Source organism: Haliotis cracherodii, unplaced genomic scaffold (genome assembly GCF_022045235.1).
Source record: "Haliotis cracherodii isolate W230 unplaced genomic scaffold, xgHalCrac1.p SCAF_30, whole genome shotgun sequence".
In the NCBI taxonomy this organism is placed as follows: domain Eukaryota; kingdom Metazoa; phylum Mollusca; class Gastropoda; order Lepetellida; family Haliotidae; genus Haliotis; species Haliotis cracherodii.
In genome coordinates, this window is record NW_027266287.1 from 3,552,051 (window position 1) to 3,565,446 (window position 13,396).

At 39.6% G+C, this 13,396-nt stretch overlaps 1 protein-coding gene across 1 annotated transcript; it reads left to right on the top strand.

Annotated features, from left to right (window-relative positions):
• Positions 1–124: 124 nt before the first annotated feature.
• On the top strand, positions 125–8,205 carry LOC139476921 (multifunctional methyltransferase subunit TRM112-like protein). The gene is made up of 4 exons (XM_071259486.1): positions 125–262; positions 3,348–3,449; positions 5,520–5,612; positions 7,092–8,205. The coding sequence occupies exons 1-4, from the start codon at positions 185–187 to the stop codon at positions 7,191–7,193; spliced, it is 375 nt and encodes a 124-aa protein (XP_071115587.1). The 5' UTR covers positions 125–184; the 3' UTR covers positions 7,194–8,205.
• Positions 8,206–13,396: the final 5,191 nt, after the last annotated feature.

A 13,396-nucleotide genomic window follows, 5' to 3' on the forward strand; every position in this document is an offset into this window, starting at 1 on the left:
TGAATGAAACGCTGATTGCATCTAAAAGCAACTTCCAAATTTTAGTTTGTTTATTTTTGTGTTCAAATTAAAACATGTCAATTCGTTTTCGTAATTCCGTTCTTAATGAAAGTTGTTACTTCCGGCAAAATAACACGCTGCGAGAAAATTCGTTTGGTTGGAAACCCGTGTTTATATCTCAATTATGAAGTTGCTAACACATAACATGTTAACATCTAACATCATCAAGGGCGTGTCTAAAGGGTACCCCCTCAAAATCATGGTAAGCATCTCATACATGTTTTGTCCGCTTATTCTGATCAGAGACCATGTACTGATTGTAGGCCAAGAATCACATCATACGTTTTTGGACGGCCATATTTATCGCGATTACACGCGCTATAGCGGGGGATGGAGCATCACACAGACATAGAAAATACACAAATTATGGCTTGTTTTTTAGAGGAAGTTCTAGGGTACAAGTTTTCAATTATAAGTGAATAATATGTGTTACAGTTGTTTATATGAGAAGAGAGAAAACTACCAATGTTTCGTTAACATCCGAAAACCTATATAACAGTGATTATATTGGCTATGTCAAACCCATGACCATTCTGTCATTAAAATATATCATGATATATATTATTCTTTGACTTTTGAAAACGTCCATGTTTCTAGCGGTACACAATGCATAGATAAAGAAGAGATCAGGTAATCAACACTCACGTTGATCATTGAGTTAGGCCAACAGAAATGTGGTGATTTTGTACACAAATTCTTATAACCACGCTAAAATTAGTTTCTGATTAACATAACTTTGGCCTTACTTATAAAAACAATACAATCAATTTTAGTAACAGCAGCAGAGGAAGTAACCTCAACAAAACCAGCTTGTGTTTTTTTACAAAATAGTGACGTTTTTCATTAGGAGCTTGCCATTTTAAAATTTAGTTTATTTTTAAAGATACAGATCAGATCTGCTGATCAGAAAGTTTACTTATATTGATAAGTTATAGTCCTGATGTTTGGCTGATTAGAACGTTCATCTAATGTTCCTTCACAAAGGGAGGTATCTGATATTTATTTTAATGATTTAGGGTTTATGTCTCCAAAATGACTATCAACAATAAGACTGTTCACTGCACACTTTGGATAGCACAAATACCAATTTAAATATAAACACAAACACGGTTTATTGAGAAGCAGTTGTAACAAGTATATAACAATGTTATTCAAAGAATAGGAATTACACAATGGGCATCTGGTGAGTTATCACTGCTGGGGTCAAGAGTTCTACCCACTCGTGTCAAGTTTGTTGACACCTTCTCCGCATACCAATCAGTGATTTGTTGGTTCAATTATTTTATTGCCTTTTAACTTCCTTATGCCAGTCAGCAGAGTAAACATATAAACTGTGTGTTGGTTTTAGGAAAGCACTGTTTATTGTTTTTAAAGAAGTGCTCCTGTGGTAGAAATTAATTTTCATCCATTAGTCCTTATAATGATAACGTATAGCAAAACCCTTAAAAGGTCAAATTTCTACTACTCCTTATGATGCCTTTACTATTAGGCAGTGTGGCAAGGACTACAGTACTAGTGCCAATTTCCTCAAACTAATTAAAATCAGATCTTAGTTCTCGCTACCGCTAAACAAAGATCTGAGGACATCCCATTAGGGGTCACGTCAGAACGACCTTTCATCCGACCAATCAAAGCGTCGCTTACCAGATCATGAAAGTGACAGTCGGAATGTGTTTTCTAAACATACAACCTCGAAAACGTTAAAACAGGGGTATTCCGACTGACAGTTACGTCCCATGCGACTGATTCCGTCAAAATTATCGTCTGTCTTTCGCTTCCATAGGATAAACATTTGAACGGAGGAAGCACTGCCATACAATCTTAACCATATTTTAGACATTCAAGATTGTTCTTTTGTTCAGTTTTCAAAATTTTAATCGAGAACTCTGTCAACATATTTTTCTAGCGTATTCTGAAATGGAAGTCGCCATGTTGAAACGAGTTTTGTAATGCTCGAGAAAGCTGCTTTCTTATTGGCTGATGTCAACTTCTTGTTATTCGTTTCAGGGGTAGGTCAAAGTTTGTGAAAGGTTGTTCTGACGTGACCCGTAATGGGATTTATCATATAATGGGTAGGTTTCTCGGCAGGATAAAGCCAACAGATAAAAACGATATCCGTTGGGGTCATATGCGGATAGAGATGCAAATATCAAAGGTCAAGTAGGACTACTTTCACTGTTTGTAAACAAACATGGCGTCGAGTCAGAATTAACCATCGGGAATCTGGATAAACTACAGGGATAATTGCTATCATTATCAAAAGAACAGTCTAATATACTGAGAATCAGTGTCTAACTGTGACGTAGCTAAGGCATTTTATAAGTTTTGGCAACTTTGGAGATATAAATTTTGGAACAATTTTGCGAGGGCACGAGGCCTAGCCAAGCGGGATCAGTGATTGTAGACCTCTGCGGCTTAAAACCTTCTCCACATATTAAAAAAAGTTGGATTGGGCCGAACTATGTTTGAATTGTTACCTTGTTTCGTTTTGTCGCTGTGTGTACATCTGACGACACTTCTTCTTCTGTCAACAATGTGTGGCCGTGACGTCTCATAGACTAGGGTTAGAGTAGCTTCCCTTTGACAAAGGGCAGTTACTCTAGCGGATCGACCGATGTATTGCCGCGAAAGGCAATTATAAACAACTGTTGTTTTGCGTATATGTTGCTTCGCCACTGTATAAGAAACAGATTTTAGTTGGAACTATATTGGCTACTGTCACTGTCCGACTGACACATCACTTACCCTGTGACGTAATAAATATTAATGCGCGCATTCCAGGAAAACTCGCAATGTTTCGGTAATGTTTGTGAGAGAGGGAAAGCGATTTTGAAGCACAGAATTAAAGAATGACATTATATGATAAAGAGGTTATCACGCTTGTGTGTTTGGGGATGGTAAATATCCTGTATTAGGAATAAACACTATGTATTTAGCTCGCCGAGGCTCGCTAAATACAATGTTTATTCCTAATGCAGGATATTTACCATCCCCAAACACACTCGCGTGATAACCTCTATGTCCTCAGATCTTTGTTTAGTGGCAGTGAGAACTTAGATCTGATTTTAATGACATTACAATTTCATACACTGTGCTCTACTCAGCGCTAATAAGTGGTGCTATTTGCTGTTTGGTTGGATTGAGGTAAGGATGTGTATCATTCCACTGGGGATGGGGTGGGCGAGTCTCATTGATATTGAGTCACATTTTTGGCTGAGGGTCAGCAGTTGTATAATTTGGAGACGCATTAATTTCCAGATTTACAGTATATGTTTGTTTCATGATAGGCTGACAAGGTGGAGGTGAAGGACGTGGACTTCAACCCAGAGTTTGTGTCTCGCATGATCCCCAAGCTGGACTGGTCTGCTCTGTGCTCAGCAGCATCTGAGGTGAGTGAGAGAGTGAGTGATGCTGATTTGAACAGTGTCTTAGATGTATCGTCATGTCAGCTTGTTTTGGGAGGAAGACCTGAATGATGTGAGTCATTAGAGTTGAGTATTGCCTGGTATCTTGCGATACAATAAGTATCATGATTAGGGCTGCAACAAAAACACTATGAGGCGAATACGATTTGTATAATGAATATAGGGTAACAAATACGAATATTTTTTCACGAATACAATAACAAGTCAGCAGTTGATGTATTATTTATGATATTCAGTGAAACAATAACAAAATAAATTATTTGACATGGTTTGTTAATTATTAATTTATTTTACATTGATATACTTCACTTATCCAGGTACTAGTGTCTGCTCAAATGCGACAATGACCAGTGACTAAAATACTGTCACTTAAGAAATCTATGCATATAATATGTTCTTATGGATATTTTAAGGGTCAGGGTATGTAAAGGCACATGAATATATTCATGAATATTCGATTCTAGTGACCATGAATAACAATTTCAATTCATGAATGGATACGGTTCGATTCACCGAATACGCGAGTGAATCGTAACAGCCCTAATCAAGATACAGACTGACAATACCACTGGTATTATGATACACCAACAAATAGGAAACATAAGGATGAAATCACTGAAATATAACTCTAAACCCTCCGGATTCATTATTATTTAAAAAAACACCAACTTGATAACAAGACCTAAACAGTTTTAAATGAAGAAGGGGCGGTCGGGTAGCCTAGTGGTTAAAGCGTTCGCTCGTCACACTGAAGACCCGGGTTCGATTCCCGACATGGGTACAATGTGTGAAGCCCATTTCTGGTGTCCCCCGCCGTGATATTGCTGGAAAATTGCTAAAAGCGGCGTAAAACCATACTCAGTCAGTCAGTTTAAATGAAGGGATGGTTATTGAATATATTTTTTACTTATCCTGCATTACTCCTTAATGCATTCACTGCTAACCCTACGCTTGGACACATCCTTGCTGTGCTGCGACAAACAGTGATGTGAAGATATCCTTAGGTGTCATGAAGGTCACAGGACAGCGACAGAAGGTCAGTTTTAAAAGGGACTTCAGAACAACAACTTTATTTCTTCACCCAGGACCTTCTCAGTATGCTGTCCTAGTTGTCGTAAGGTAAACAATGAATGAAGGAGTAATGCAGGATAAGTATACAAATGTAAAAAAATATTTAGATTTTTACTAAAATAGTTTAATAGCAGGCATGTCCTCTATCACCATGTCCTCGTATTGTGGCATTGCTTACAAGTTGCCCTATGCTACTTCTGCCATGACAGGAGTAAACTCTATCAGCTTCTGTTCTATTTATGATGTTTATGGCATATCACAATATCAGAAACTGACGATTCAAGTATCGTCTGTACTGGGGCTGTGTATTGACCTGGATTTTGTATTGCAATATATTGCCATTCTTTAACCTGTATTGCGATACGTATTGCAATATATCACCAATTTACATTTGCATGAGTTATCCTGTATTAATGTCCTTCCAAGCACGTGACACCATTGTTGTACTCTCGGTAACGAGAGCTCAGTGAAGGGGCTATCGCTGTGAGGAGCTTGATAGTCGCAATGTGTACACACAAATTGATAAAAAGATCGTCAGAGGCAAGTTGTATCAGGAAGATACTATTTTCCATCTCCATATCAATTAGGAACACATACACATACTTATTTATATTTGCCCCAATATGTTGCTACATTTGAAAACGTTTTGCAATACATATTGCTGAAGATTTGCACCACAATATAATCTACTAACAGATTCTGGGGCGGTCGGGTAGCCTAGTGATTAAAGTCTTCGCTCGTCACGCCAAAGACCCGGGTTCGATTCCCGACATGGGTACAATGTGTGAAGCCCATTTCTGGTGTCCCCCGTCGTGATATTGCTGGAAAATTGCTAAAAGCGGCGTAAAACCAAACTCACTCACTCACTGACAGATTCTTTGTGAACTACTGGTGTGGCAAGTTAGGGGTATTCAGATTGAGAGTGAAATAATCATAATGATAATGATGTTCCTTGTCCTCCAGGTTGGTCACAGCGAGAATCTCCCGGCTGACCTAGGTGAGAGTTACGAAACTGATCAGGAGTTCCTGAAGCGAGCACACCATGTCCTCATGCAGGTGGGTTTGTCATGTAGTGATGAAGCATCTTGCCGAGGAAAGGGAGTTGAACTAGACCCGAATTATGGAGTTATTGTTTGGCTGGACTAAAGTGTAGTCCTATCACAATTGTGTTACGAAATCGCCATCTGGTTGAAAACAACATGGCGACTGCGGAGCAGATATCAGTCGATTGCAGGATTTGCAGAGCATGTGTGCTTTCAACAGGCTGTCGACAGATATTTTCCTAGTCTTTTAAAAAAAAATTTATCAAGGTGTTCACGTGATGTGTTGCTCTTCGCTAGATAAGAACCTTTTATTACAATATAGATCTTGATTATCAATCCCATCATCTTAACTGGGCATCACCATTTTGTTTGAAGCAAATGCAAGTGATATGAGAGGTGGAATCTGATTGGCCAATAGGAGGGACATAGAAGGGACATAACTGGTCATAACTGGCCATAGCCAGGTGTGGTGCTGCGATTGAACCAAGAAATTCCAGCCTAGTTCGGAAAGGGTGGAAACTGGACTTTTACAGTCGGGTAGCGCCCTTGCCTTGGGAAAATGGTGATGGAGCTTCGGAAGCAGACTATAGTGTATCAGACAAATATACTTGCATGTGACCAGGTGACAGATGATTTTGTTGTAACTGTAAATTACTTTTTGTTCCTAAGATATACATGTCGGTCATTGGGCTTGATCTGTGCTGCCATAACAGTAGTCGACTGCAGGCTGACACTAATATCGTGGGCTGACCTTGTGGTTAAGGTGTTCGCTAGTAACGTCGAAGGAACGGGTTCAATTCACCACATGAGTCCAATGTGTGAAGTACATTTCTGGTGTCTCTTTCTGTGGTATTGCTAAAATCTCACTCACTTCATTGTTACCCTTATGTTTATAGTCAAATTGTTTTGCAGCAAATTCTGCAGCAACCCGTTTTCTACATGAAATAAATAAGGATAAAATTGAATTGAGAAAACTTCCTATTCACAGAACCATAAACTCGCAAACCTCATATTGACATAGTCTTATGAAGGTCACAAGATACAGCTATTTGTAACACAAGTACTGTATTCACCATAATAAGCACCCCACTCTTATAAGCTTTGGCGATATTTGCTAATATATTGGCTAGTGGAACAATCCCAGTTAGCAACCCTTCAAATTGATCAATGTACACAAGACTTATTTATTTGCATATGATACGCACTCGTGTGTTATATGCCCCCTTTAGTATGGGTAATTAAATTCTGTAAAAAAAGATCTGTCATGTATAATATGCACAGACTTTTTTTGGGTATCATTTCAGGCTGTCAGCATAAACCACAAAATTTACGATCTTTTTACATTTTATTCTAATAAGAGCCCGCTATTTCTTATTTTTAGAGCACCCTGGGTACTTATTACTAGAGTATCGGGATGCACTGAATGTACGGTAAATCAATACACCCAGGGCTTTTTATACATTGAGTATGACATCTGTTACCATGGTTACAGGTGGAGGTGATTGAGGGCAACCTGGTGTGCCCCGAGTCCGGAAGGAAGTTTCCCATCAGTAACGGTATTCCCAACATGCTGCTGAACGAGGATGAGGTGTGAGGACAACAACCATCATCATCATCGTTGTCGTCACAGCCATCTGTGTGATCCAACAATACATGTACAGTGAGAACCAGATTATCAAGGATGTGATACCGCCGTCATCGTCATCATCATCATCATCATCATCATCATCGTCATTGTCATTGTCACTACCATTCTAAGCCCATTTACATATCTGCTGACTGTAAATTTTGTTGAAATGAAAAAAACAACATGATTTGGTCTTGATTTTTCCACAGATAAGCTGATAGCATATTGCACTCAAAAGTATTTTCTAAACAAGGACCCACTGAAGTTGACATACGAAACATGGGAGTCAAAATAAAGTTTGTTGTTCCTGAAATTGATAGGATGCATAGCAGTTTTCCTGCTTGATTCATCAGGTTTACATCGCTTAAAGCAGCATCTGTGTAGCAGGCTCTCCTCCCATGTTAAACCATTTTTATTTTTTATACCAGCCGACTTTTAGCATGTTTAGTGGAGCAGAAAAATGAAACCATAGTTGAATCGTTTTTTTGTTCGTTTCTTTTTTTAAGCTACCAACAGGTATTTTGGTGTAAAGGATCCCTAAGGCAAGTTAAAAAGTGTCGCATAATCATGACATAAAAAATATTGGTCAAGCTGGTGCACAGGGACTTATGGAAGAACATGACTAAATAAGTGACAGTATGGCATAGTCTGGACCTCTTCAAACATGACGACTTGCACATGTTGGAAACAATTGTCATCGATCCTAATTGCGTGGATCGATGCTCATGATGTCAATCACTTGATTGTCTGATCGAGACTTGATTATTTACAGACCGCTGTGATATGGGTGGAATATTGCTGGGTGCAGTGTTAAACAAGAAACCAACCAACCTTACTACTGCCGCTACTGTGGACAAAATGTAGTCCCCGATAATTATGGACGCATAGCAAACATCTTAACAGTCGTCATGGATATGTTGATGGGGATGTGTGTAACTTGTTATGGTTTGTGTAGAAAGAAGTTCTTTGAATTATGTTGAATGAATAAAGAAATTAACTGTTCAGTCTCTTTTTTGTAGTATGGAACCAATTGCCATGGTTACAAGAGTGATACAGATTGTGATGCTGTAGCATCTGTTGAGGATTCTGCCAATAAGTTGAATAGAACTGCAAAGGGATGGCTGCTTATGAGTTATCTACGGAAGCCTTTTCGGGCCATTTGTTTTTTTGTTGTTTTTTTCTTAAAATTTCAAGATACAAAGTTTCAAGATACATAGAAAGTTGAAAATTCGAGATAATGATCTAGAAATTTCAACTCATTTATCTTGTAATTCCAAGAAAGAAATAACAAAACAAATGGCCCTTTAATGATTCCGTAGTTATGAGCTGTGTTAGATAGGTCTTTTTCCTGCCATTTTTTTAGTTTCTTGTTTAACGCAGTACTCGAAAATATTCCAGCTGAAATGAAGTGGCACCAAAGGCGCATTGTAGATGTTTATGAAAAAAGGCAGGCAATCAGTTCAAAACCTATGTTGTTGTTTTTATATTTAGATACCATTGACACCGGTCTTTGAAACAATGAAAGTACATTAGGCGGGTCGTGAGAAACAAGAAATACAATATACCTGCTAAAGTTGCAAAAGTGTTAATACAGCAGAAAGACGTTCATTCTGTGCGTGATCTTTCCAGCAAAGCTGTTCAGGTAAGGACAATCTCGCACATGTATCTGCGTTTATTGTAGTTGGGGATATCACTGAGACCGTCCGCCTTAAGCTGCACCACATCCTGATAGTCCTGAGCATCGGGTTCTCCAACTCCCCATGTCGTCTGTGCTGCCGTGTCCAGTCCACTCGAAGTCCAGAGAGCTTACCTTCTTCATTCCAATCCAAATGCCATAAAACCTGGCCCCTGTGGAGATCGCAGTGCCATCGTCTTTACCAATCTCATGATTATCAGATATTTTACTTAGATATCACACCTCTGCGCGAAGATCTGACAGCCCTTCCACTGCAAGTTTTGGTCATCTGAACTTTCTATGCACAGCTATATTGCTGTTAATATTTTATGCACCCTATCTATTCCGAGCACCTCGGCATCTTGTACCAAAAGATGTACTAACGAGGGTATGTGTATCTTCTCTGTGTGTTTCTGTTGTTAAGATCGGACTATCGATATTTGGTTAAGAAGTGAAGCCGAATCGTTCACAGCTGATCGATTTGGCCCAAGAATCCACGGGTGTTTCATTTAGAATAGGCGGTCAACGCCTCATGTTGGGTAGTCATAATGTCGCGGTGGAAGGTATTCTGTTGGGGTTTTTGTTTGTTTGTTGATTCACTCAGCAATATTCCAGCTATATAACGGCGGTCTATATATAATCATGTATATGACATCATGAGCATCGATCCACGCAATTAGGATACGATGACATGCATCAACCAAGTCAGCGAGCCTGACCACCCGATCCCGTTAGTCGCCTCTTGCAACAACCATAGTCGCCTTTTACGGCAAGCATGTGTTATATATATGGATGGATATAATACACCCATTAAAACGAATTAATGACTTTATAAATTTATACAACATCAATAAATTAGTTGGTTAATCAAAAATAAAATAAATTCACATCACATACATAAAATGTCAGTCGGATGGAATGTATAAGTTGAAAAATCCACATCTCTAAATTATTTCTTTATTTGAGTGAGTTATAAGTATAATTTAATCGCTCAACAATTTAATAGACATATTACTTGGCTCAAACGCATTTTCCCCGATGCTGTCCAACATGTCATCACCGCGTCCTGCTTCTCTCGGCTGTCCAAGTTGACAAGGCGCCCAGTCTCAGCATGACAAGTTTTCTGGCTCCTGTACCAGTCACGTGTGGTCTGTGGATGCGCTCAGTCGGATACACAGGTTCACAGAGGGGAGAAGCTTGTAGTTGACCTGGTCACATGATTTGTGGGCTGGGATGAACAAGATGCCGTTTTAATAATTATATTACAAAATATACAAATATATTACATCCGTCACTTATTTATGGGTAACCAAAAATTCTAATTAGCGATATCTAAACTAAAAATTGAGATATCTATAAATGTCAGATTTGTATTAATTTCACTGAAATGTTTTTTTCAAAATCTTTAAATAATACCTTTATACTGATTTTTAGTTTAATAATATATCTGATTTTCAGATAATGTGAGGATATGATGATACGTACATCGAATTTCCTATGTAAATTATTCCATTTATATGAAGGTCTACTTCTTCGACCTTCTATTACAGTAAATAGTAATTTGTTGAGGATCCGTGTAGTATTCGGCATCAGAAACTGTAGAATATTATTTCATGTTTATATGTAACCATGGTATCCTGATCGATACAGGGAAAGGTTTCTTATAAACCCACTTTGAACACATATATATATCATCTGGCATGTTATATCGTTCTTATCGAAGCTTGTTGTTTGTTGTTAACGCCGCACTCAGCAATATTACAGTATATGACTCGTGTCTGTAAATAATCGAGTCTGGACCAGACAATCCAGTGATTAATATCATGAGCATTGATCGACTGTCACCACCCTCAACCCACCTCATCCCGATCTCTTCACTCATAGTGTGGCTTGTAGTAATATTCCATCTATACAACAGCTACCTCTTTGTATTATATACACTTATCCCTTGGGCACGCCAGAAACCTATGATTGTGGGTTCGAATCCCGGTTCGCCCCGATTATGTTTCTAGGTTTGTCTGCACCATACCCGTGCTCGTGGGTTTCACCGAAGTGGTAAACGTCTGAGACCTGCATCACTTCGGGCTTTCCTCCCACATTAAGCTGACACGCCGTGATATAACTGGAATACTGTTAAAAGCGGCGTTAAACCCAACTCACTCACTTACATACACTTAATGCGGAACCCGTAAGATAATCTTGTCGATTCTTGTATTTTAACTTCATACTTCACCTTTTTCGCTCTGTTGATCCTTCAGTGAGTCGAGATTATTCTGGATGGTTGTAAGATGGTCCGACAAAGTGGACACCTTCAGCTCCACCTCCTCTACAGACAGTCAACAATGTAAAGAAAATCAGCTCTTCTCTATGCCTGGTTCCTCCTCCCGAGGCAAGCGTGTCCAGTAGCCTATATCAAAGCCTAGTTTCTACCCTTGCCACATCAAGGCCACTTTTCTTGGCTCGACCCTGGCGCCACCTCGCGTAGATCACCAGTTGTGCCCCTTGTAATGAAAACGCGATATCCAATCAGATCGCTGTTCTTATCCCGTATGACTTCACAAAGATGGCGACGGCCAAGTCGATCAGATGACGAAATCATTCGCGATTTCATCCCTGACACAAAAACACGGGAGTTCGTTTTCCGATGAAAAGGACGTGGCAACAAAGACAGGCTCTCTTTCATACGAAGGTGTACCAGTCGTGGATGTTGATTTTGTGAAACGTTTTCTGATTGGACTATCGATATGTGCGATGCTCCAATCATATTTAGCACAGAAAGTAGGTTTGATGTGGCAAGGGTGGAAACAAGACTTCGATAAAAAGGCGTCTTGCCTCGGGAAGATGTGTCTGGTTTTGTTCAAATTCCAACTGTTATCTTTTTTAATTCTAAACCATTAACGGTCACCCTCTTCGGTCTGTGACGATCACGCGTGTGAGTATGGTTTTACACCGCTTTTAGCATTATTCCAGCAATATCACGGCGGGGGACACCAGAAATGGGCTTCAATCATTGTACCCATGTCGGGAATAGAACCAGGGTCTTCGGCATGGTGAGAGAACGCTTTCACCACTAGTCTACCTGACCGCCCCTAGCGTTCACAAGAAGGCGCTGATCGACTTTAACATTAAGGTGTAGTTTAGGCTGAACAGATCCATGTGAATGTGTCTACAAGAACTGGAAATAGCCAAGCTCCACAACCTTCAATAACTTTAACAGCGAGTGCTATGTTTGTTTCTTTGTTTGTTGTTGTTTAACGCCGCACGCAGCAATATTCCAACTATATGACGATTTTCTGTTAGTAATCGAGGCTGAACCAGGCAATCCAGTGGTCGATATCATGAGCATTGAGCCACGTAATTGGGATTCGATGACATTCATTAACCAAGTCAGCGAGCCTGACCATCCGCTCCCCATAGTCGCCTCCTATGACAAGCCAAACAGTGAGTGAGTATGTGTGTGTGAGAGAGAAAGTGAGTGAGTGAAAGAGGGAGTAAGTTCGCGAGAGTGCCGATGAATGCTGCCTACCGCCGCAGACAGCAAACATCTTATTTACTTTCTCTAAAATAATTGAATCTGGATTACTAATAACGCATGTGATTCACGCCATATGGATCCGGTGTCACACCATCACCCAAGCCACAGAACCTAACCACCCGATCCATCAAACTCGACAGAAGCGTAGATTCAAGAAAATCAGACCAGCGTCTGAATCGCCTCAGAGCAAGGGTACCTTCACATAATTCCTGATTCTAAATACCACATACCAATTTAAGATTAGCACAATATAAACTGATCTGTCAGCCTACGCGATCATATGATGTGTTGTTTGTGGAAAAGACGTTTGAATCACCGAACCGGATAAGCCGAATTCCGGATAAGACGACCCTTCTGCCCCCCAAGTCGATGTATTACATGTGGAGAAAGCTTAGCATCGCGACTTCTTTATCTCATACATCCTAAACTCCTATGCACTATCAGCAAACATCTGCATAGAGCGTTTGTTTGTTTGTTTGTTGTTTAACGCCGAACTCAAAATAACGTTGGTCTGTAAACGGCCGTCAAATATCATAATATACTTGGTTACGATTTACTTATTTAAAGTACATCACATTGTGATCAAAACCGAATGCCTTTCGTCAGAAAATTAAAACTGGATACGAATATACAAAAGACTATTTTATAAGGAAATACATTGTATATACTATTAGCAGTGCTTAAGGTTTTCCCGATGTACATGTGGCACGAATGACATAATAGTTGAATTAAATACCTTGTTTCGTCTCAATCTGTTCCGTTTTCTTCGATATAGCGAGGCATGAGGCTGGTTGCTTTAGATCCAAATTAAAAGACATCGCACTTCAAGATGCTACAAACTCAAAACCCGACAAGCGGGTCAAGAATACGAACGCTGCAAGTACCATGGAAAGCATTGCAGGACTCTCCCTCTCCAGCAACGCATTTGAAATGCAGGGCGTACTTCGTTAAAACCTCCAT